The sequence below is a fragment of the Schistocerca cancellata genome, chromosome 9 (assembly GCF_023864275.1).
Source record: "Schistocerca cancellata isolate TAMUIC-IGC-003103 chromosome 9, iqSchCanc2.1, whole genome shotgun sequence".
Taxonomy (NCBI): Eukaryota; Metazoa; Arthropoda; class Insecta; order Orthoptera; family Acrididae; genus Schistocerca; species Schistocerca cancellata.
This window is the reverse complement of record NC_064634.1, coordinates 494,691,285-494,717,150: the sequence shown is the minus strand read 5'-3', so window position 1 is coordinate 494,717,150 and position 25,866 is coordinate 494,691,285. Positions and strand designations below refer to the sequence as shown.

The window sequence follows — 25,866 nt, the reverse complement described above, 5'->3', positions numbered from 1 at the left end:
TTTTTAGTCAGGAGGAGGCAGCATGTTATCTTTGCTAGAGAGTCATAATCAGATGTGGAAATAACTTCGGGTGTGCCTCAGGGAAGGGTGTGGGGACTCCTGCTGTTCATGTTGTATATTAATGACCTTGCAGACAATATTATATTAACAAATGTTCAGAAATGTAAAATTGCGCAATTCACAAAACAAAAAAACATGGTATTCTATGACTATAACATCAGTGAGTCACAATTGGAATCGGCCAACTCGTACATATACCTGGATGTAACACTTTGTAGAGATATGAAATCGGATGATCACATAGGCTCAGTCGTGGGTGAAGCAGGTGACAGACTTTGGTTTATTGGTAGAATACTGAGGACCTGCAATCAATCTAGAAAGGAGATTGCTTATAAATTGCTCATTCTAGTGGTTCTAGAGTATTAATCAAGTGTGTGGAACCCATACAAAATAGGGCTAACAGAGTATATTGAATGTGTACAGAGAAAGGCAATACGAATGCTCACAGTCTTGTTTGACCCATGGGGGTGTCCCGCAGAGATGCTGAAGAAACTGAACTGGAAGAATCTTGACGATAGATGTAAACTATCCCAAAAAGTCTGGTAACAAAGTTTCAAGTACAGTTTTGAAGTGATGGCTCTAGGAATATACAACAAGCCCCTATTGATTGTGAGGATGAGATTAGAATAATTACAGCATGCACACAGCTGCTCTCCATATGTGAATGGAATGGAAAAAAACCCTAATTACTGGTACAGTTGTACATGGCCTTTGCCATGCACTTCAGTGTTTTGCAGAGTATAGATATAAATGTATTTGTAAATTGCTTGTGAAGCATAGTATTTTATGGGTAGTTATGGATGAGTTTCAAAGTGGGATATGGAGAACCAAAATTGTGATGTTGCTACATGGGAGAATCTTGAATAGTGTCCATGAGACTATTCAAGATTATTTTCTCGTCTGATGGACATATCATCTCATGCATACTTCAACGATTTTGTGTAATTTAAAATGTCTTAGGACATGTGAGGCAGATGTCAAATTTGGATGAAATTTTTGACAACTTTACCTATATTTGGCAACGTCTGCTATGTGGTTGTCCCCATATAATTTCTACAGCTTTTGCTGCCTACGTTTCTGTCCAGCTTTTGTCAGAGGAACTGTTGTTTCTGAAACTATATAACTGTGACACTATCTTTGTCAAGTTTCAAACAGCATTATATGCCATTAAGAAGTTAATCTTCTGTGTCCCTTTGGTACGAGAATTCATTTTAAACATGTAAGTAATTTAATTTACTATCACTGATTTTTATATAACAATTTGTTATAACACTGCTACAGTAATTCTACATTGTTGACTAAATTTTTTTGCAGCCTGATTATCAGCCTACCAGCCCAGATAATCTCAGTCAGATGATGTCTGGATTGTCAGTTTCTCAGCAAGGTTTCAACAAATTGTGGGTAAGTATATCTTACAATGTAATTGAGTCTCTTGCCTGTAAGAGAAGTTCTTGCTTTCTTCTGCTATACCCTAATTTTTCTGTCTGAAACGACGACGTAAAAATTTGTGGAATATAATTGTTAGTGAGTGGTGGTCTCTTTTTGGTGTAAAGAAAATTTTATAACTGTTCTAGAGTAAATTTATCTCCAAATAGTGTGTTAGAGGTGGCATTGATTTGTCAACAAACAGTGCACTACATCTGGTGTGTTTTATCAGATTTTTCTCAATTCTGAGGGCTACCGGTTTCCAGTCACAGGAGGCAAAGCATTTTATTATGTTGTGATCAGCTGTGTTCTTTCATTAAATAAGCTAAGAATGTTGGTGTCTAGCAAACTCCTACCACAAGAGATATATAAAGATCTGTACAAGATGTAATAAGCAATAAAAAAGGAAATGTTGAAGTCGGGTAATGTAAGATCGTTCCCAAAGATCAAGGGCATCTTGCAAAGGGCAGCCTACCTGAACTGGCAATGGGCTGGCCACATTTCTAGAGGCAAACATGAGAGGTGGGCAAAACTGGTGATGCAGTTGAGTTCAGGAAGCAGATGAAGGTCCAGAAGAAGACCACCAGACTGGTGAAATAAGGAAAACACTAAATAATTGTTCTGAATTACCTGTATTAACATGGAAGGCATCCGAAATTTTCAGTCTTTTTTTTTTTTTATTCGGTCTGTTGGTTGGGTATTCGAAAGATCAGCACCAGGTATTCAGCCAGGTTGCCAGGTTGCGTCATCCAAATTGTGTGATACTTTGCCAAGGCATTGTAGGCATCGTCAGGCCATCACGATGCCTGAATATCTTTCTGTGAGTGCCAACTTGTAAATCCTCTCCATGTTATTGAGGAACAAACAGTGGCCAGACTTGCTGAAAAGGATGGGAAATCTGCCCCTGGAACATGACCTGTGGTTTGTGAGAGACTGCTGAAAACGTGTGTGGTGTCATTCCAGCACCTCAGTTGGTGTGGCATATGCCATACTTTTAACAGTGAAGACACAGTTTGAATATGACTATTCAGTTATATTAAATAGCACATTATTATGATCTACAGTCAAGATCACAACTGTATTTCACCAATTTCGAAAATTACTAGTTTTGCCCTGTGAACATATTATGAAGACTAGTGTCTGCTACCATTGAAAGCCAATGGGAGTATCTACATATTGATTTGTTAGCCATTTTTTTGCATTTTGACATATTTATTGTGGACCATTGTAGTAAGTATAGACAGTGTTCCATGATATTGTCTTCCTGTTTGGTAAAGAACATTTTAATCAATAATTAGTCTTTTAATAACTACATCATCATCATCATCATTTATTTTGCTGGAGATATCTAGGACCATGTTAAGTCTTGTTACATTTGGCAAAGAACTAAGCTTTCTTTGAAGCCTAGATATCCTTCATGCTTTGTGAATGGGCATCATTGCTCTCCATCATTCAGCACATCTTTTTATTTCCTTCAGCTTGGTTTAGCCATTCCTCAACATCGACTTCTGGAAGAGATTCCTGTAGCAAGTGACTTTGGGTTTTATTTGTTGGAGTTCGAGGATTTTTTTATTTCTAAACTAGAGAATTGTGGATTTCAGAGTTGAATAAAAAAGTGGAAGATCTTCTTGGTTAACCTGTTCCTGCCTGTTCTTTTGAGGTACCTTAAAATTGTTACACTTTTTTTTCAGGTTGTCTGTAATTTTCTCTGTTTTGTGATGGATTCCTTATTGGATCAAGTTTGCTGGATGTTACTCATGTAATTGGATGCCATGGATGGTGGTCTAATGATTCTGTGCTCTTTTTCTCCAGTTCTTTGACAAGCCTTTTGTGTGCCTTTAGGGATCGGGTTGTGGCTCCATACATAGCTATTGGCTTCTGAAGTGTTTCATAGTGATGTATCTTAGTGTTTTGTGAAAAGCATTTCTTGTTGTAGATCGTGTGTGATGTTTGATAGGCTATTTCAACTTTATGCTTCCTTGTCCAGTCTGTTTTTAGGGTTCTTTAGTCAGTTGGTAAAAATGGAACCACCAATAGCATTGTTTTGTTGTCTACGTCTGTCTGTCAGACTGTTCAAATCCCTTTTTGTCAGCAATGGGTTCCCCAAGGGGCTCACTGTTCTTTCATGAGTTATTGCGCAGCACACATTGAGCCCTGAGCTATTGCAGCCCATTCTTCATTCCCAGGCTGCATTTCCTTCACTGGGACCCTCCCTCCTCATCCTCACTCCTACTCTGCTGACCCTTCCTTCCCTTCTCTTGGCATTCTTATTTATGTCAATATCCATGTGGTTCCCTGTATTCCTTGCGGTTTCATTCCTTTTGCCTATTTGATCTCCACTTCTAGATCTTCTGTCTTCAGTGTGAGCCATTTGAGGAAGAATTCCCTCCCTAATATCCAAGGTGTGGAGCTCTTTCTGACCCTTGCGCCCCCCCTCCCCGCCCTCTTCCACCCTTGCCATAGCCCCCCTTCCGCCCTGATAGGTCACCAGCATGTGTTAAAAGTCTGTGTGGTGAAGCTGTTATATATCCGTCGGGCTGAGCCCCTTGACAACAGAGGTATCACACTACTGATACCTGCTTCCCCATGTATGCCAAGGAGTTGTTGCTTGTCATCCTGGAGCATCAGAATCCCTGTCAACAGCCGCCATGCCAGCCGACCCGTACTGTGGCTGGGTAGCGGCCATGGGGAGAGCCTCTGCTCGGACTGGGTGGTATCAGGGTAGATGCTTGGTGCATGAAGTGGATCAAGCAGCAAAAATCTGGCTGTTCTCAAACGGCTGTCTTGGGAATGGTACCGGATCATTGACTACTGCTTTGTATGACCCTGCAACCTTCCCTTCCCTGGCCACACCCGTGGAGAAGAGACAGGTTCGCCATCTTAGGATGAAACACTGTCCACACTACCTGGTCTGTACTGGGATGGGTGAAGATACATTCACCACCACAAAGCCATAGTTTTTTTGTGGAGAATATCAAGGACAAGTTTGGTGAAGTGGAGTCTCTCGGTATGATGCGGTTGGATCTCCTGTTAATCAAAGCTGCTTCAGCCACACAGTCTGCAGCTCTTCATGCTTGTTATCATCTTGGCGATCTCCTGGTGTTTATTGCCCCTCATCAGCCTCTGAATATGGTCCAGGGAGTGATTTTTAATAGGGACCTCATACTTCAAATTGATGAGTAACTCTGGGCTAATCTGAAACGACACGGTATTCAGTTCATTAGATGTGTGCAGAAGGATCATAAAGACTACTGCATCAATACTGGTGCCTTTGTTTTGGCTTTTGAGGGGGTATCCTCCTAGAGAGGGTCAAAGTTGTGTGTTACCAATGAGGTGTGAAGCCATATGCCCTGCTACCCACGAGGTACTTTTGTGCTTGCATTGTGGATATATGTCTTCCTGCTGTAAGGCAGACCCACTGTGTGGTGACTGGACACCCATTCCATGAGAGAAGTCGCTGTGTTGTGCCACCTGTGTGTGTGCAAATTGTCATTACCACCACTCTCCATGCTCATCAAACTGCCCAGCTTACAAGAAAGAAAAGAAGATCCAAGACTGTAAGTCCGTGGATCGTGTATCTTATAGTGAGACTCGTCAGCAGTATGACTGACTCCACCCTGTGTCAGTGTCTTCTACCTTTGCCTCTGTTGCATCCTTTCTCCCTCCTATACTTGGTCCTGTCCCCCTCTCCTGTGGTTCTCCCTTCCCTTTCCTCCTCCCCAGTGGATCTCGTCTCTTCCCCTCAAGGAACTGCTGCTCCTCCTCAGCCAGAGAAGAAATCCTCTTCTCTGGCTCTTGTTTGGGACCGGGCTCCCTCTTGGAACACCCCTCCCTGGCATTCTCAAGATAGAAAGCCTGCAACGTCGGGTCAGACAAGGGAACCACACTCAAAGGTCCCAAAGCATGTCACTGTCTGTCCAATCTGAACATTGCTGCCACCTGTTCCCTTAATGATAACACCTCCTCCCACCCTTTAAGGGAGGGGGGGGGGGGGAGGAGGAGGAGGAGGAGGAGGAGAAGCAGTAGCAGTAGCAGTAGCAGTGCAAGTCCAAGGATGAGGCTTCTCTGGCATCCCAGAGGAGCTCCACCCCCTCCTCACTCCAAATCAGATCCAGTTTTTATGGATGTCACCCTATCCTCGTGTGTGTGATGACCACTGACCCGATGACATGATGTCCGCTTGGCTTCTTTGTGTCTAACCTGGACTCTCACCACTCGATAATCCAGTGGAATTGCAATGGCTATTACTGTCACCTACTGGAAATACAACTAGTTTCCTTTTTTCTCCATTCTGTCTTGCTCTTCAAGATATGCACTTCCGTGACGCCCACTCTGAAATGTTTGATGGTTATCGGACGTTCTGTCAGAACTGTGCCGATACCAAGATAGCATCTAGAGGGGTCTGCACTTTTGTTTGCACTGATATCATTAATGACTGGAGTCCCCTTTTTAAAAAACTGGAAGCAATAGTGGTATGAGCGCAAATGATCCCCAGCAATCACTATTTGCAGTGTCGACCTCCCTCCAGGTAGGCTATTTCCTAATGTTGAAGTGCCTACCTTAATACAGCAACTCCTGCCCCATATCCCCCCATGGGAACTTCAGTGTACACCACCCCCTGTGACTAGAGATCTTCTAATTGGCCAACTTATTACAGACTTTGATATCTCTCCTCAACGATGACTCTCCTACACACTTCAGTGTTGCTCATGGCACCTTTTCTGCCATTGATCTCACGATCTCCTCCCGTGCTCTCATGGCTTCACTACATAGGTCTCACCTCATGATGATCTTTGTGCTAGTGTCCACTTTCCTGTGATTCTGTTGTTCCCCTAACACTGCCATGCAGACTGTCCCCCATGTTGGGCATTCTGTAGAGCCAATTGGCCCATATATACATTTGCTGTGCACTTTGTCAACTCTCTCTTAGATTGCATTGATGTGGTTGTGCAAGACGTCTCTGACACTATTCTTCATGCCACTGGCACTGCTATTCTCCTATCCACACATCCCCTTCATCGTCGAGCGGTACCATGATGGACCGAGGGTGTAGCAGCCACTATCCAGGACCACCAACGGGCACTGCAACAAATTAAATGACACCCTCACAGACTAACCTTATCGCTTTTAAGTGTCTCTGTGCTAAGGGTTGCTACATTATTAAGCAGAGTATAAAAGAACACTTGTTTCTTCCTGGGGGATGTAACCCTCTTCATTGCAGGTTTGGTCCAAGGTCCATAGCCTTCTCGGCAGCCAGCGACTTTCAACTGTCCAGGGTCTTATCCCGCAGGGTGTTTTGTGTATTGATCCATTGATCTTTGTAGAACACCTCGCGACAGCATCAGTGTCCTCAACCTAGCCCGCTACCTTTCTCTGACAGAAATGATGAGTTGTAGAACCCATCTCTGTTTCAACCCCACAAAGCTGACTCTTGTAATGAACCTTTCACTGAGTGGGAATCCTTGTAGGCTCTTACCTCTTCACATGACGTGGCCTCCGGCCCAGATTCCACCCACAATTGTCCTTAAATCAGGGAATAACCCAAGGTCTCTCAACAGTTACCGATTGATTAGCCAGACCAGCTTACTTTATAAATTGATCAAGAGGATGGGTAGTTTCTGATTATGTTGGGTGCTTGAATCTTGGAGCATTTTGTACCCGTATCAGTGTGGCTTCTGGGAAGGGTGATCTAAAACTGACAATTTACTCAGATTGGAAACAACAATATGACAGGCTTTTGCTAAATGCAGACACCTTGTTGCAGTCTTCTTTGACCTACATAGGGCATAAATTTTAGTTACCTTCCATGACTTGGTATTTCACGACCCCCTTCAGATTTTTATCTGCGAGTTTTTATCCCACTGGCCTTGCAGGCTAGAGTTGGCATTTCACTCAGCACCCCTCGATCCAGGAGAACGGATCTCATGGTGTTCTTGTATGAAGTGTCACACTCTCTCGATGCCATCGACAGGCTTGTAACTTGTGTTGGGGTTCTGGTTACTCCGGCATTGTATGTCGATTTTTGCAGCTGGTGCAGCTCCTACTTCGTAGCATCTGCTGAACGCTTGCTCCAAGGCACCATTCGACAGGCCTTTACGTGAGCCCTCTCCCATGGCTTCCAGTTTTCTCCCTCCAAAACTCGGGTCATGCATTTTTGCTGTCAACCCACAGTACATCCCGATCCAGAACTTTATTTAGGCAACCACTGCCTAGATGTTGTAGCACAGTCCTGTTTCTTGGGCCTTATTTTTGATAAAAAAAACTAACATGAATGCCCCATATTCACCACCTGAAGACTACCTGCATGCTGGGGCTTAATGCTCTCTGCCTCCTGGCTCACACATCTTGGAGTGCAGACAGTACCACTCTTCTCCATCATTACTGTGCTCTGGACTTGTCCAGACTAGATACGGTAGCCAGGTTTATGGCTCAGCGGCACCTTCCACTTTGAAACTGCTTGACTCCTGTTCATCATTGTGGGGTGTGTCTGGCTATTGGTGCCTTTCACACTAGTTCCATTGACGTCCTCCTCACAGAAGTGGGGATTCTCTCTCTCAAATATGATGGAGCCACCTCCTGGTTTCTTAGGCAATCTCCATTCGCCAATTCCCCGATCATCCAATGTACCCTGTCTTCTTTGCAATGAGGGATGTCTCCCTCCTGACACTTGCCCATGGGTGGGATTGCCAGCTGGCATGTGTCTCACTTCCCTCTGTCAGGATCTCCACCTCCACTCATTGAAATGCACCCCATGTCTTCCCTCGTATAACCCCCCCCCCCCCCCCCCTTTTGGATGGCGCCTAGACCACAGATTAGGACTGAACTGTTCCGGGGTCCTAAGATCTCTGTTGCCCCTATGGTTTTCTGGTGTCTTGTATGTGCCATCCTTGCAGAGTTACAGGATGCCACCATCTTCTACACTGATGGTTCTAAGAAAATCGATAAGGTGGGATGCACTTTGTCTCCTACTGGCATGGAACGCCATATACTGCCAGAATCGTGTAGTGTGTTCACAGCAGAGCTGCTAGCCATTAACAGGACCCTCCATTCTGTTAATGAAATTTGGAATAAACAAGGTTTCACCGAACAATGAAGGGGGGGGGGGGGAGGGGGAATCAGAAAGTTGTTAATTTGTGATCATGTGAAAAAAAAAGAACTTCAGTATTTGTTTGCTATTCAAACTTCAAATATTCTCAAAACTCTTGGAATTCCCAGGATCAACATGTTGCCAATATTGATGATGTTGATAACAGGCAAAAATCGTCAAGATTTCTGATTCCTGGGATGGATGAAATGTTTATATGCACAATTAAATTTGTATGGAACCCTCAGAGTGAACTCCCACTCGCACCTGGTCAGTTTCTTCTTAATGAACTTGCCTAGGTATTTAAATTTTTCTACTCTGCTGATGTGTCTGTATTTCATTCGGAGTTCTTGTGAAGGCCATCTTTGATGTTGATCATCGCTTCTGTGTTGTCAAATTATATGTACAGTCCAGTTTGATTCACAGTTATGTTAGCAGAGTTGAATTGTAGCAGTTTCTGTGTCATTTGACAGTATGGCTATATCACTGGCAGAAGTTACAGACTGACATGATTACCTTGGATTTACTTCCCATTCTCATTAGGCTGTTGTCGGGTTCCATCAGTCTTGGTTACCAGATTCTGTTTTTTTATTTTATTTATTTTTTTTTTTTTTTCAAAAACATGACTGAAAATCATTGGAGATAGTCATGTTTTGATATTGGAGGAATCTGATAAGAATTCTGCGTACTTTATCTTGTGGTATATACATGTCAGTGTAACTCTAATTAACGCCAGCAGTTTGTCAACCCCAAATTCATTAAGGATGTTGAACAGGATTTTGCCATCTATTGAACCACAGGCATTCTTGAAGTTAAAAAAGACTGACACATATTGTTGTGAGTTTAGAGTGTCATTTGATGATGCTTTTGAGGTTACAGGTCTGTTCAGCTGAACAACCTTTACTGAAGCCCTCTTGGTACTCCCGTACTTGATGTTCAGTTTGGGTTTCTGAATGCTCCAGTATGGAAAGTGATAGAATTTTGTAGGTTACCAGTAGCAGGGATATTTCTTTGTAATTGTCATTTTTTGTGCTGCCTTTCTCGGGCAGTGGATGGATTAGGGCTGTTTTCCAGCCTTCAGGTAGGTGCCTGAAATATTGTATCCCGGCTGAGACACAATGTTGAAATATTGTCATCCCGGCTACAACACAAGTTGAAAATATGCTCACTATTTTTTATTTACTTAAATTTGCCATATTTCGTGACAGTACCTTTTCCGTTAGACGTTTACACAGCGATATTAGTCTTGGCTTCAGTTGTCTAAGTATGATTCCACAATGCATCTTTGTCGGTTGCAGAATTGACGTGGTTCAACGTGTTTCCCTCATTTTGGTGTTTCAAATACCAATTCTTCAAATGTAGTTTCTTCTTATAGTTAATACAAAAAAAACCAGTAACATAATTCAAAATTATTTATGACGGCGACCTTCACATTGTTCTACCGTCAACACACACCAAGAGTTAACTGCCGACTGACTACAGTCAAAGACGACTCCAGCGTCAAAGATGTTTTACACAACACACAAGTTTCCACTTGTAATCAGCCTCTTTGCTATTCTTCAATACATTTACTAATAGTAATCAATATGCTTTCACTCTCAAAAACATAAGTAAATTAACATATAATAAGGCAAATTACAATAAAAAATATTCTGACAAAAAATATAAGAAAACATTTACAATTTGGTATCAACAAATACGGTAAAAAAAATAACATCTCCCAGATCCATTACATGCCCTCTTTCTAATTTTTTTAAAATTTACTGTTACAAGATTTTAACTGAGTACTCAGGTGCACACTTCAACAGTGTTGTTGAAATTACTGAATCTTCTGTAGGTACTTTGTTGTTTTGGAGACAGCACTTGATTAGTTTTTGTCATTTCGTCTGTACCCGGAGCACTGGAGAAGGTCTTTATTGGCTTTGATTGGGCTTATGAATTTTTCACAATTTAATAGTTTCTTTAAGTAATATGCTAGAATGTTACAACTTTCTTCATTTGAAATTGCCAAGCATAGTGATAGTCGCTTATAGGCCAGGAGTTCCTTTTAAAGATTCTGTGATACAATCGGGTTTCATTTCTCATAACGTTTTGGTGTAACATTTCGATAAGTGATTTTTTTTACCATTGTAGCAATTTGAGCCCATTGGATTTTGTGGTTTTCCCAGTCAGTTTCCAGTTTCTGCAGGTAATACTGTTGCCATACAAAGAGCCTTTCCTTGAGGACTGATTCACTGGTATTATTTCACAATGCATGATTTTTGTCTTTGGCCTCCTCAGTCATAGCCATATGTATTTAGATTTAGTGGCTTTTTAAATACTAATTGGTAAGTAATTTTTGTTTGTGAATTTCCCATTTTTATATGGGATAATTACTGTGACTGGTGTTTAATGTAATACATAACACCATAGTGTATAAGAGAGTATTTTATCACATATGTGACAATAACACTATCCAGCAGCAGCAACACATCTGTATAAAAGGGTAATGATATTAACAAGGCATTAGCACATGTATTTGATACCTGCATCATGGTCATGACAAGATACTTTGATACAAAGATAACACTGAATTTGTATGTTATGTTTTATATTCGTGTGTATTTTATGTAATTGTTTAATTTCTAATATGTGCTGTTCTGTTTCCATAACAGAAACTAAAGAGATATCTACTGGACAATACTAGTAAATAGGAAAGCATGTGCGACATAATTGAAATCTTAACTGTATATTATAAAATACGCTTTACTCTTTCTTTATAATCAAATTGTGTAGCTGAGGTTCCACCAGTTCCTTTTGGAATGCCAGGAACAGGTGAATACATTCTGGGACTGTCTTTCATTGCCATCTGACGAACATTTGAGCGTAATTCAAAATAATCACTCTTTGAAAGTGTGAAATCTCTCAAATTCACCACCACTTGCCAAGCTGAATGAAAAGCTAGGGAAGCTTGGTGGAACTTTTACTAAAGTAGACAGAAAGTAGACTCTTCTGTGCATTGTGTGTTGCTTTTTCAAAATAATGTGTTACGACAACTGATACATACTTCGTGGAAAACTACATGAATGGGTGGAGTAATAACAAACAACTTATGCTAAGTCTGATTTGTTGCAGGGGCATGAAAGCTGTGATCTTCTACAGAACCGAAACATACTACCTCCTGAGAAAATTGAACCACCAAAAATTAGATTACACCAAGAATTTTTGGATAGTGTTAATTGTAGCCCAGAGTAAGTAAAGTTTTATTGTAGTGACTTGCTTTTGTGTTTACTCTTGTGTGTGATTTCATGTTAGGCAAAAAGTTCTTGAAGGCTAACTCTGTTGTAAATCTACATTTCAGCATTTTTAGGTGCACACTTACCAAAATACCTGAAACGAGTTCTCTTCTGCAGAAATCAAGATTACCTTTAGGAATACTTATTCATCCCTTCAAGGATCTTAATGTAAGTTCAGATTGCTCTATCTGATCTTATTTTAGTCTTTTCTTCTTATCCCATCCAGTAAGTCTTCCTGGACCTGGGGTTCTGGTTGACTTTTCCAAAGTCTACCCCTTTCCATAAACTTCTTCCTGTTCTTTCCCTTTACCTCTCTTCCTTCCCCTGCAACCGTTTGCCAAGAGAAGAAGCCGCTGGCTGTGAAAACTTACATACTTAATACGTTTTCTTATATGTGTGTTCATCTGCCCCTGCTTGGGTGTGTGTGTGTGTGTGTGTGTGTGTGTGTGTGTGTGTGTGTGTGTGTGTAATTTAATGTGACAATGCCAAATGCAACCTGAAATACAAATAATAGAATGACTGAAGATAACACTTTACAGAAGAGGTACTGTGTGCTGTGTAAATAAAGTAGTTGTTAAACATTGTAGTTTAGCTTTTGAATGACACAGGTTTCTGGATCTACATAATGTATTACAGTTGGTTAGTTCACTAAGTACTACATAAAGTCCTGTTCCTTTCATTATGCATGCCTTTTGTTGCAGCACTTGCCTGTTATACAGTGCAACACCATTGTCCGCTGCCGTTCGTGTCGAACTTACATTAATCCATTTGTGTATTTTGTGGACCACAAACGATGGAAATGCAATCTCTGCTTCAGGGCAAATGAATGTAAGTCATTTCTTGCTCTTCATTTCTTAAGACAGTAAATATTAAACTTAAATAAAAGCCCATTATATGAAATTTGTTGCCATGACCAGTCTCATTCATTTCTTTTTTCAGTACCAGAGGAGTTCCAGTTTGATCCTGTCAGCAAATCCTTCGGGGATCCGTCAAGGAGGCCTGAGATAAAGTCTTCAACCATAGAATTTATTGCTCCATCGGAGTATATGGTGAGTGGAAAGTTGATGATCTGCTGAAATGAGTAACTTGATGATGATGATTGTCTCATTTGCCTATTTATGTAATATTCACAGTACTGGACTGTTACAACATTGTTTTAAACTTTGATTGCATTTTTTAGCTACGGCCACCGCAGCCGGCTGTGTACCTCTTTGTGCTGGATGTAAGTGCTTTAGCTGTTGAGTCTGGATACCTTCAGATATTTTGTGAGACTCTGCTGGAGGAACTGGATAAACTGCCAGGTGATGCGAGAACCACTGTGGGCTTCATCACGTTCGACAGCACCATTCACTTCTACAGTCTCGCAGAGGGCCTCAGTCAGCCACACCAGATGATTGTTGTGGACACTGATGGTCAGTAACGCAGCCAAATATAAACTTGTAGCCAAGTTGCACATTTTATTGCCTCTGCTTGCGAGAAATTCTCGGGTTTTTTAGTTTATCAAATTTCTCCGTGAAACTTGATAAACAGTAGTTTTGTAGTAATATATATTACCTTAATTGCTACTTTTTTGCTTGAGTAATTTTTTTTAATGGATCCCTAAAAAAAGTTGCAGTTCAAATCTCAGAAATTTTTTAGGTTTTTGGAAGTGTGTGTGTGCACTTTCATCCAGTTGCAACTACATGTAACAGTTTTCCCTTCATGGTATCTAATCATTTCCCACCTTTTTAACTTTGATTCACCAAGTTTGTGGTCAGCTATTGAGAAAGTTCTTCATTCTGTTAAGTTGAACTACAGACAGGACTTCAGCAACCGTACAACACACTCAACAATGCTCTGTCACTAACGGTAAATGCAAAGATCATTTCTTCGTAAGTGTGACAGTAGATGCCCCTTTGTCAGCTTGAATATCAGGTTTCTTTAGATGTGACATTGATGAGTAAATGATGTAGTGTAGTCTCTGACATCAGATTTGGAGATACTTCTGCTCAACAAAGTATACCAAGAAGAAACATTTTTGAGAGATATTTAATGCAGTGTATCAAGTAAAGCACACTTCTAAATAAGAAAACCACCAAATAAGGCACTTCAGCTTAGCAAACATGTAAATCAGAATGGCATCTGCTTTGTTTTCTTCTATCAGCCCATCAAAACACATTGTATGTGATGTCATGCAGACATCATTCTCACTGCACAGAGATTAGAAGATTCTAAATCACATTGCACAAGGAGTATGACAATTCTTATGGAACCAAGTTAATTGTTTTCAAAAAATCTCAACCCAATTATGACCTTTGCTCCTAACTGGGCGCATGGCTGTGCAACAGATCAGGCTCTCCACAAACTTCACTCACAAAATGATGTGGAACAAATGTATTCATTGTTAAGTTTTTTCACCATAAAAACTGCATGGTGTTTGAATACCCTGTGCTGTGACTGGCTGATAGAAGTGCCTCAATTTGTGGTATGTTGATTTATGTGCTTGCGGAGCTCAAATTTGTGGCATTTCTGCTATTTTACTGTATGACTGATAGGGAAATATGGCACATGCCATAACCCGATCTCCCAAAACTTTGCTCATTGGAAGAGGGGCGAGAATAAGCACACGTATCTTTGCTTATCTGTATATATTAAATTGTTTCTGTATTATTGTTGTCTTCAGTCCAGAGACTGCTTTGATGCAGCTCTCCATGCTACTCTATCCTGTGCAAGCTTCTTTATCTCCAAGTACCTACTGCAACCTACATCCTTCTGAATCTGTGAATCTGCTTACAGTATTAATCTCTTGGTCTCCCTCTACAATTTTTACCTTCCGCACTGCCCTACAATACTAAATTGGTGATCACTTGATGCCTCAGAACATGTCCTACCTACCGACACCTTCTTCTAGTCATGTTGTGCCACAAATTTCTCTTCTCCCCAATTCTATTCAGCACCTCCTCATTAGTTATGTGATCTACCCATCTAATCTTCAGCATTCTTCTGTAGTACCACATTTGAAATCTTCTGTTCTCTTCTTCTCTAAACTATTTATCATCCATGTTTCACTTCCATACATGGCTACACTCCATACAAATACTTTCAGAAAGGACTTCCTGACGCTTAAATCTACATTCAGTGTTAAATTTCTCTTCTTCAGAAACAACTTCCTTGCCATTGTCAGTCTACATTTTATATCCTCTCTACTTCGACCATCGTCATTTATTTTGCTCCCCAAATAGCAAAAAATCTACTACTTCAAGTGTCTCATTTCCTAATCTAATTCCCACAGCATCACCTGATTTAATTCAACTACATTCCATTATCCTCGTTTTCCTTTTATTGGTGTTCATCTTATATCCTCCTTTCAAGACACTGTTTATTCCGTTCAGCTGCTTTTCCAAGTCATTTGCCGTCTTTGACAGAATTACAATCTCATCGGCAGACCTCAAAGTTTTTATTTCTTCTCAATGGATTTTAATTCCTACTCCAAATTTTTCTTTAGTTTCCTTTACTGCTTGCTCAATATACAGATTGAATAACCCTAGGGATCCCCCCCCCCCCCCCCCCCCAACCACTGCTTGTCTTTCATAATCCTTGACTCTTATAACTGCCATCTGGTTTCTGTACAAATTGTAAATAGCCTTTCGCTCCCTGTATTTCACCTCTGCCACCTTCAGAATTTGAAAAAGAGTATTCCAGTCAACATTGTCAGTATTGCCTCACGTGTTCCAACATTTCTACAGAATCCAAACTGATCTTCCCCAAGGTCAGCTTCTCCCTGGTTTTCCATTCATCTGTAAAGAATTCATGTTAGTATTCTGCAGCTGTGACTTATTAAACTAATAGTTGGGTAATTATCACACCTGTCAACACCTGCTTTCTTTGCTATTCGAATTATTATATTCTTCTTGAAGTCTGAGGGTATTTCGCCTGTCTCATATCTCTTGCTCACTAGATGGAAGAGTTTTGTCATGGTTGGCTCTGCCAAGGCTTTCAGTAGGTCTAATGGAATGTTGTCTACTCCCGGGGCCTTGTTTCAACTTAGGTCTTTCAGTGCTCTCTCAAACTCTTCATGCAATAACACATCTCCCATTTAATCTTCATCTACATCCTCTTCCATTTCCATAATATTGCCCTCAAGTACATTGCCCTTGTATAAACCGTCTATATACTTCTTCCACCTTTCTGCTTTCCCTTCTTTGCTTAGAACTGGTTACCATCTGAGCTCTTGATATTCATACAAGTGGTTCTTTTTTCTCGAAAGGTCTCTTTAATTTTCCTGTAGGCAGTATCTGTCTTACCCCTAGTGATACATGCCTCTACATCCTTAAATTTGTCCTCTAGCAATCACTGCTTAGCCATTTTGCACTTCTTGTAGATATCTTTTTTGAGACGTTTGTATTCCTTTTTGCCTACTTCATTTACTGCATTTTTATATTTTCTCGTGTCATCAATTAAATTCAATCTCTCTTCAGTTACCCAAGGATTTCTACTAGTCGTCTGCTGCCTTCAATTGTTTCCTAATGCTCTCTCTGAAACTCTCTACAACCTCTGGTTCTTTCAATTTATCCAGGACCCATCTCCTTAAATTTCCACCTTTTTGCAGTTTGTTCAGTTTTAATCTACAGCTCATGATCAACAGATTGTGGTCAGAGACCACATTTGCCCCTGTCTTACAATGTCTTAAAATTTAAAACATGGTTCCTAAATCTGTCTTACCATTATATAATCTATCTGAAAACTTCCAGTGTCTCCAGACCTCTTCCATGTATTTAACCTTGTTTCAGGATTATTAAACAAAGTGTTAGCTATGATTAAGTTATGCTCTGTGCAAAATTCTACCAGGTGGCTTCCTCTTTCATTCCTTACCCCCATTCCATATTCACCCACTACTTTTCGTTCTCTCCCTTTTCCTATTGTCGATTTCCAATCCCCCATGACTATTAAATTTTCACCTCACTTCAGTATTTGAATAATTTCTTTTATCTCATTGTACAATTCTTCAATCTCTTTGTCTTCTGCGGAGCTAGTTGGCATATGAACTTTTACTGCTGTGGTAGGCGTGGGCTTAGTGTCCATCTTGGCTACAATAATGTGTTCACTATGCTGTTCATAGTAGCTTATCCACATTCCTATTTTTTTTTTTCATTATTAAAGCTACCCCTATTTGATTTTGTGTATATTCACCTGCCAAAAGTAGTGTTCCTCCTGCCACTGAAATTCACTAATTTCCACTATATCTAACTTTCACATATCCATTTCCCTTTTTAAGTTTTCTAACCTACCTGCCCAATTAAGGGATTTGACATTGCATGCTCCGATCCGTAGAATGCCAGTTTTCTTTCTCCTAATAATGACATCCTCCTGAGTAGTCCCCACCCGGAGATCCGAAAGGGGAACTATTTTACCTCCGGAATATTCTACCCAAGAGGACGCCACCACCATTTAACCATACAGTAAAGCTGCATGCCCTCGGGGAAAAATCACAGCTGTAGTTTCCCCTTGCTTTCAGCTGTTCGCAATACCATCACAGCAAGGCCATTTTGGTTACTGTTACAAGGCCAGATCAATCATCCAGACTACTGAAAAGGCTGCTGCCCCTATTCAGGAACCACATGTTTGTCTGGCCTCTCAACAGATACCCCTCCGTTGTGGTTGCACCTACGGTACGGCTATCTGTATGGCTGAGGCACGCAAGCCTCCCCACCAATGGCAAGGTTCATTTTTCATGGAGGGGAGGATTTCTGAAATAACAACAAATAAAGTTTTTGAGTAAATAGTTCAGTTGAAGCAGTGGCATGGTGGTTAGTATTGCAGCATTACACTTTCACACCCCATGTTTGAAACCTGGTTATTATCTTTATTTTTGTTTTTTATTTATCTACCTGTGCCTGTAGATTACTGCATGAATATTTCCCATTGTATATCAGAATAATGGTGTCCTCCTTCATCTACTAATTGTGTGTTCGGTGGATGAATTAAAAAAAAAATGGAATAATTTTTTTTTTTTGTTAAATTACTGTAGTGAATCTTGATTGATAATCAGTTGCAAGTGCCAGTTTTAAAAAAAGTGACCCATTACATGTGGTTTGCTGTGAAATTATTGCAGACGTGTGAAATAGTCATCAATGTTAATATTTCTTTCCCGAGTAAGACCGCACAAAGCAATGTCACCATGGCAAACCTGCCTTCGTGTGGTGCTTCTGGTGTACAGAATTTCTATGTTAAGAATGTTTATATGATTTGTATCATCCAAGGGAATGCAACAAATCTCCCTGAAGTATAAGCATAAAAATAAAATATAAGAGTTAAGAACTGATAAAAAAAAAACAACCTGAAAATAGTGCGCACACACACGTTTATTATAAATGTATGACACAAACTGTGAAACCTAGTTGTAATTTTACAATAAATATAATGCCCTAAGTTGTTAAGAAGCATTCATGTAGTAACCTTCTATGGGCATGGGTAGGTAAACAAAAAATAAAATAGTAGACAATAATTGGGTTTCAAAAACAGAATGCAAAATTTGGAGGCCGTGACGCTAGTCACTGTGCCACCAGTTTGGCTGAGCTTATCACATGCTGAAAGGCATCTGAATTACGTCTAAAACTTTGATGCTCCTGTCCTTAGAAACGGTAGAGTATCTACAGATAAGCTGGAACACGTTAACTTATTTTGGCTCCTTTTCCACTGAGCGAAGTTTCTGGGAAATTGGGTTATGCCACTTGCCTTGTTCTCCTCTGGAGTTAATGGAAGAAATTTCATTCATAAGTTCGCTCATGTATTTAAAAAAAAAAATTACTCTCTCTCTCTCTTTTTTGTAAACCAACTGTATTAGAAATCTAATATAAAAATCCCCTGATGCAGTCAATGTTCCAGTGCAAAAGTCATGATTAAGGCTTAGAATTTGGTATCTGCCCAATTTAATTCACTGCTACAATCAAATACTGCTGCTATCTGTGACTAATAAAGCAAAGAAGACTTAGACACAAATCTAAGAATAAACAGTTCTCCCAACTTCAACACTTGGTAATGAAAAGAAAACTCCGCATATCACATAGCTACTCATTTCTGATTGTCAAAGATTGAAAGTTGAACTAAAAATCTGCATTTGTTCTGCAAAAACAATACAATCACTATGCCTCATAGTAAGAGCTTGCTAATATTTTTTATATAGAAATAATTCAGTAATCCTGGGCTGGCCCAAAGAAAATAGATGTCTGTTGAAAAAGAATAAAAGGCAGACTGAATACAATTAAATTTTTATTCTTCGTTCATCACTGGCTGGTTTTCATCACTGTGCCTCTTGTTCCTTACCCATTATTGTGCTGTTTCATTCCATCTATGTTGGATTTGATTTAATTTTGGGAGAACTGAAGGGTGATCTGTTTTAATTGTTAAAAACCATTCAACATCCAAAATCACGTAAAATATTTATTTTTTAATCAAGCCATCTGGTTTCAACAGACTATGCTGTCATCTTCAGGTCTTAAAATTTTTTGTTGTAAAACATATTCATTTTACGCTTTTCTGCGTACTCTTTCTGTTGTGTTGTGATGCTGCCTACTAGCCACTCTTCTTCAATCGCTCAATAAAAATTTTTAATGTTTTACTTTAGTTTTATATTTTGAGTGAATGCTGTGCTGAGGAATAAAAAGATGAATATAACTGGACTTTGAAAGTGTCATATTTGGTGTTCACACACACACACACACACACACACACACACACACACACACACACACTTACTTACTTACATACCACGAAAATAGTCTTTTTCTTCTTCTTGTTTATCCTGGCTTCTTGAGATTTCTTGTGAAGAGACACAATACAAGAAGTTCTGTAGTGGTGTTGGACAATCAATTAAGTTGCACAACTGTTAATAGTTTAGCTTTTGAAACTACCAGGTTATTGGCATGTATGAACAGAAAGGCATATATGGAAAGAAAAACACTCTCATGCGGTCAGCAAACTTCGTGTAACATTTTGTGTATGTGATGGGCCTTACTACGTCATAAATCGTTCTAATGAATTAAGCTGCTTTACAGTGTTGCTAGGCAATGTGATCAACAAGGTGATAAATGTCTCAATTAAAACTAGACCTCGATATTTTGAATGAACTTTCGGTTAATTTTTTTAAATCAAAATCAGCACTTCCCTCAAAATTAATTTCTAACTTCGTGCATTAAGTCCAAATGCATTTGCAACTATTGTACTCGATTTACTGGACAGCTCAATCATGCTTTGGCATGTAACATATTTCAAATTGAGCATGCAGGTTTCAATTTTCCCTAATGGGCTAAACGATTCTTTTGTAATTAAGAGTTTCAAGATTGCATTATTGTGAGAAAAGGAATTTTTGGTGTTGAAACCAGCAAGGTTTTGAGAAGTATGATGGGACAAATACTTTGTCAGAACAATGAAACACCATGTGTTGTACCTTCATACTGCACTAACAGCTTGGATGACAACAGATCTGTACAATTCTGTTCACAGTCCAAATTTCTTATTTCAGACAGGATGATAATGATGAACTTGATTCACTGATCAGAGTGTAGATTTGCTTAAGGGATACAAATTCCCTTTAGAACTTAGTGGTAAAGCAACTTTCATGCAAGCAGTAAATGTGGACATTGTCAAATGTCTACAGTTGTACTGAATGCAGTTTGTCCTCAGTTTTCAAATATAGTGTGTTTTCAGACAATAAAAAACTGTTGCCAGATGGTCAGCATAATATTCCAGAAGAAAACTTTGTAGTTACGGCAATCTTTCCTTTTGAAAACCTTTCAAATGTGTGGTTATAGAAATTTTTTCTTTAATTGGGTTCATTTAATAGATTTGATATGTAAATGTTTCTTTTTTCCATTCTTCTTCTTCTTCTTGTTCTTCTTTTCTGAAATGTTTCTGTACATAAATGTGATGTACCACTGATAGGTAAGTTTTTGACATTCAACATAAAACTGAAAAATGAGGCAGTAATGCCTTTAAATACTTAGACAATCAGTAAATAAATAAATAAGACAAAAATGGATGACTTATGTGTTTCAGAAATAAATGGACAGCAATTAACACAAAAATTAGTGGAAAACAAAATTCAAATTGGCCGTAAAGTAAACCAATTTTGCCTTGTTCCTACATATAACATATCTCCTCTCAAATAATGTTCTGATCCTGTGGATGGATTTGCCACAAACAGTGCCACACTTCTCAGTGCTGGAGACATTACTGAATGCAAAACGCTGGTGTCAAATAGTGATCCAGCAGTGTATGTTACTTACAGTCCTTTTTGGTCAAATGCTGATGATGAAAATTCCTTTAATCATCTAGATTCAAACTGCTTTCATCAGAGTAGAGTTTGTTTGTGTTCTCAGCTGTTGTGGCAGGTATTATTGATATGCCTTCAAAGCATACTTTACTTTGTTTTTGGTCAACCAATTTTTGTTAAGATTTTTATGACATCAATTTTTCACTCCTGAGTGTGTCACACTTGTAACAACCGACATGATTGGAGGTTTTGGAGGGATTATTAATTACAGTTGGATACAGAGGCTGTCTCAAAGCAATTCATCTTCTTTTTCATGATATGTTTGTGTTCTTAAGTATGTAATCTGCATGAAATTTATGGTTGCAGATGTTTTCCTGCCATGTCCTGACAATCTGCTCGTCAACCTTGCCGAATGTCGAGAGCTCGTGAGAGACCTGTTGCAGCAGCTGCCTCAGAAATTCTCGGTGTCTCATGACAGCCAATCAGTGCTGGGTGCTGCCCTGCAGGCTGCCCACAAGTTAATTGTAAGAAACACATACAAGTTAGTCTTTCTTCTGGGTGTAGTTCTCTGCAAAAGTGTTTGTGCTGTCATGTATATAACTGTCAATTAGTGTATGTTTGATACTTGGTGGCTGATAAAATATTCAATTTTGTTGTCAGAGTATTGTTTAGATGCTCTGGAATTGATTCCACAAGTTTGTGGTGGTGAAGTGTGTAACCTTTGGTATTTGTTTTAGCCAAACAATTGGAGTACAAAAACCACACATTATTTTCTATTGGGTATTAGCTATTTTTAAAAAAGTGACTGAAGTAAAGTTTAGCAGAAGTTAAGACAAGCACATTCCATAGAGTAATTTCCAACTTCTATAGAATGGCAGGTGTGCTGATGCAGGGACAAGGCCTTGTTTTTATGAAAATCACTTGCTTTGTATGCTGCCATTAATCAGTGGAGTATGCTCTTTACAAATAGATCAGAAAGTAGTAAAATACCTCTCGAGCAGTAACCAGTTTTCTATCAACATTGCCACTGGAGCAGTTGCAGCTCTTAATTTTGCACAGTGTGTTTAGTTTAGATTCTTTGCTAATGCTTCTACTAAGAAATGAAAGTAGATGGTTTTGACTATGAAGAATTCTGATGATGTGTAGATTTCTTTACTTATTTTGTTATGTACAAGTGATGGAAACATATGGACTTCACTGTGGTGTAAATTTTAGCACTACACCCTGTGATTAAAGTATCTGGACACCCCCAAAAACTTATGTTTTTACTATTAGATGCATTGTGCTGCCACCTACTGCCAGGTACTCCATAACAGCGACCTCAGTAGTCATTAGACATCGTGAAAGAGCAGAATAGGTCACTCCACGGAACTCACGTACTTCGAACGTGGTCAGGTGATTGGGTGTCACTTATATCATGTGTGTACGCAAGATTTCCAAACTCCTAAACATCCCTAGGTCCAGTGTTTCTGATGTGATAGTGAAGTGGAAATGTGAAGGGACACGTACAGCACAAAAGCGTACAGGCCAACCTCATCTGTTGATTGACAGAGACCGCCGACAGTTGAAAAGGGTAGTAATGTGTAATAGGCAGCCATATATCCAGACCAGCACACAGGAATTCCAAACTGCATCAGGATCCACTGCAGGTACTATGACACTTAGGCAGGAGGTGAGAAAACTTGGATTTCATGGTCAAGCAGCTGCTCATAAGCCACATATCATGCTGGTAAATGCCAAACGACGCCCCACTTGGTGTAAGGAGTCTAAACATTGGATGATTGAACAGTGAAAAACATTGTGTGGAGTGGCAAATGTGGCGATCTGATGGCAGGGTGTGGGTATGGTGAATGCCTGGTGAACGTAGTCTGCCAGCATATGTAGTGCCAACAGTAAAATTCGGAGGCAATGGTGTTACGGTGTGGTTGTGTTTTTCATGGAGGAAGCTTGCACACCTTGTTGTTTTGCATGGCACTATCACAGGACAGGCCTACATTGATGATTTAAGCTTCTTGTTTCCAACTGTTGAAGAGCAATTTGGGGTTGGTGATTGCATCTTTCAACATGATTGAGCACCTGTTCATAATGCATGGCTTGTGGCGGAGTGGTTACACGACAATAACATCTCTGTAATGGACTAGTCTGCACAGAGTGCTGACCTAAATTCTATAGAACATCTTTGGAATGTTTTAGAATGCTGACTTTGTGCCAGGCCTCACTGACTGACATCAATACCTCTCCTCAGTGCAGCACTCCGTGAAGAATGGGCTGCTATTGCACAAGAAACCTTCCAGCATCTGATTGAATGTATGCCTGTGAGAGTGGGAGTTGTCATCAATGCTAAGGGTGGGCCAATACCATATTGAATTCCAGCATTACCGATGGAGGGCGCCACAAACTTGTAAATCATTTTCAGCCAGGTGTCTGGATACCTTTGATCACATAGTGTAGGAGTAGGCTTCTCTAGCAGTGAACTGCCAGTGCTTTCCCATGCATCTTTATTGTTAAGGAAAGCAGACACACCTGTGTCTAACTAGAATTTAATTGATTTTGAGACCTTTTAATTGGATTAAAAAATTGTTCTGCTGCCTGTGTTCCACAGCAGCAGATTTCTGCGACACGGAAATGCGAACCTTCACTCGTGCAGGCTGTAATGATAATGTTGACATGACATGCACTTGTTGGTAGCTTTGGTATTGCCATCCACCTGACACAATATATGAATATGACATTGCCTACCAGACTGGAAACATTGTGCATCATGGCAAGGTGAAGCTTATGTATCATACAATAAGAAGCACTGAGAACGAGACATCGTGACTGCACGTGTAGAACACTGCGAGCACCATGAACTGAAAGTTATTACCTCTGCGTCTAGAATTAGTTTCAGTACGCCCCCCTTATCCTTTCTGAGTAGGCCTCATGGTTCATTACTCTAATACACATTTCTATGTATACCATAATTAAGTATCTTCCGGCAAAGCTATAAATCTATTTTAAACTTCACATTCATTCTTCAATATATCATTCACTCCCTAGAGTCCTCCTCTACTTATCAACTTCTATACTTTCAATAGATATTACGTCTATATATACTACTTACATCCCACTATCCTTAAATTCATCAGAGACTTTATTGCACTGACGTTGCTTAATGATCAACCTGACTAATTCTACTTTAGTTTTCTTTCTTTGCTCATGCCTCTCTTTTACTTATCCATTACTCATTACTACTTTATATCTAAAAACGAAGATGATGTAACTTACCAAACGAAAGTGCTGGCTTGTTGATAGACACACAAACATACACACAAAATTCAAGCTTTCGCAACCAACGGTTGCTTCATCAGGAAAGAGGGAAGGAGAGGGAAAGACGAAAGGATGTGGGTTTTAAGGGAGAGGGTAAGGAGTCATTCCAATCCCGGGAGCGGAAAGACTTACCTTAGGGGGAAAAAAGAACAGGTATACACTCGCTCGCATGCGCGTGCGCGCGCGCACACACACACACACACACACACACACACACACCTTCATCTCAGAGTAGCACTTGCAACCTACGTCCTCAATTATTTGCTTGACGTATTCCAATCTCTGTCTTCCTCTACAGTTTTTGCCCTCTACAGCTCCCTCTAGTACCATGGAAGTCATTCCCTCATGTCTTAGCAGATGTCCTATCATCCTGTCCCTTCTCCTTATCAGTGTTTTCCACATATTCCTTTCCTCTCCGATTCTGCGTAGAACCTCCTCATTCCTTACCTTATCAGTCCACCTAATTTTCAACATTCGTCTATAGCACCACATCTCAAATGCTTTGATTGTCTTCTGTTCCGGTTTTCCCACAGTCCATGTTTCACTACCATACAATGCTGTACTCCAGACGTACATCCTCAGAAATTTCTTCCTCAAATTAAGGCCGGTATTTGGTATTAGTAGACTTCTCTTGGCCAGAAATGCCTTTTTTGCCATAGCAAGTCTGCTTTTGATGTCCTCTTTGCTCCGACTGTCGTTGGTTATTTTACTGCCCAGGTAGCAGAATTCCTTAACTTCATTGACTTCGTGACCATCAATCCCGATGTTAAGTTTCTCGCTGTTCTCATGTGTATACCTGTCCTTTTTTTTCCCCCTAAGGTAAGTCTTTCTGCTTCCGGGATTGGAATGATTTCTTACCCTCTCCCTTAAAACCCACATCCTTTCGTCTTTCCCTCTCCTCCCCTCTTTCCTGATGAAGCAACCGTTGGTTGCGAAAGCTTGAATTTTGTGTGTATGTTTGTGTTTGTTTGTGGGTCTATCAACATGCCAGCACTTTCGTTTGGTAATTTACATCATCTTCGTTTTTAGATATATTTTTCCCACGTGGAATGTTTCCCTCTATTATATTCATTACTACTTTATAATCGTTCATTATGTATGTGCACCTCTTCTTATGTATATTCAATGTGGGACCGTCATAACTCCCCATATGTGTGCGCATAATATCCTATGTACACAGATTTTCCCCTACACCACCTGGTGGTTCTCACATCATGACAGGCTATGTCTTATATAATTTAACGTTTGTGTAGAAGTGTATATTTGTGTATATGTGGGTGTGTGTTTGTGTAATATGATTAGAAAAAATAGATGTGGTTGTTAGTATTGAAGAAGAGAGAGAAGATAGCCCCAAAGACAGAAAAACCCTTCCCACCCCCTTTCCCTAGGATCCCTACCTCTCAGGTACTTGAGTAAGAAGCTAGAGCAGTTTTGGTGTTAAATCATCTCCTACAGAATGGACT

At 39.9% G+C, this 25,866-nt stretch overlaps 1 protein-coding gene across 1 annotated transcript in view; it reads left to right on the top strand.

Moving 5' to 3' along the window:
* LOC126100202 (protein transport protein Sec24A) overlaps positions 1-25,866 on the top strand; it is a 150,929-nt gene that overhangs the window by 56,264 nt on the left and 68,799 nt on the right. Inside the window, exons 6-12 of the mRNA XM_049910762.1 lie at positions 1,375-1,461; positions 11,684-11,799; positions 11,910-12,012; positions 12,546-12,672; positions 12,784-12,893; positions 13,025-13,256; positions 21,461-21,618. Coding sequence (XP_049766719.1) covers positions 1,375-1,461; positions 11,684-11,799; positions 11,910-12,012; positions 12,546-12,672; positions 12,784-12,893; positions 13,025-13,256; positions 21,461-21,618 — 933 coding nt within the window. The remainder of the gene's footprint in view (positions 1-1,374; positions 1,462-11,683; positions 11,800-11,909; positions 12,013-12,545; positions 12,673-12,783; positions 12,894-13,024; positions 13,257-21,460; positions 21,619-25,866) is intronic.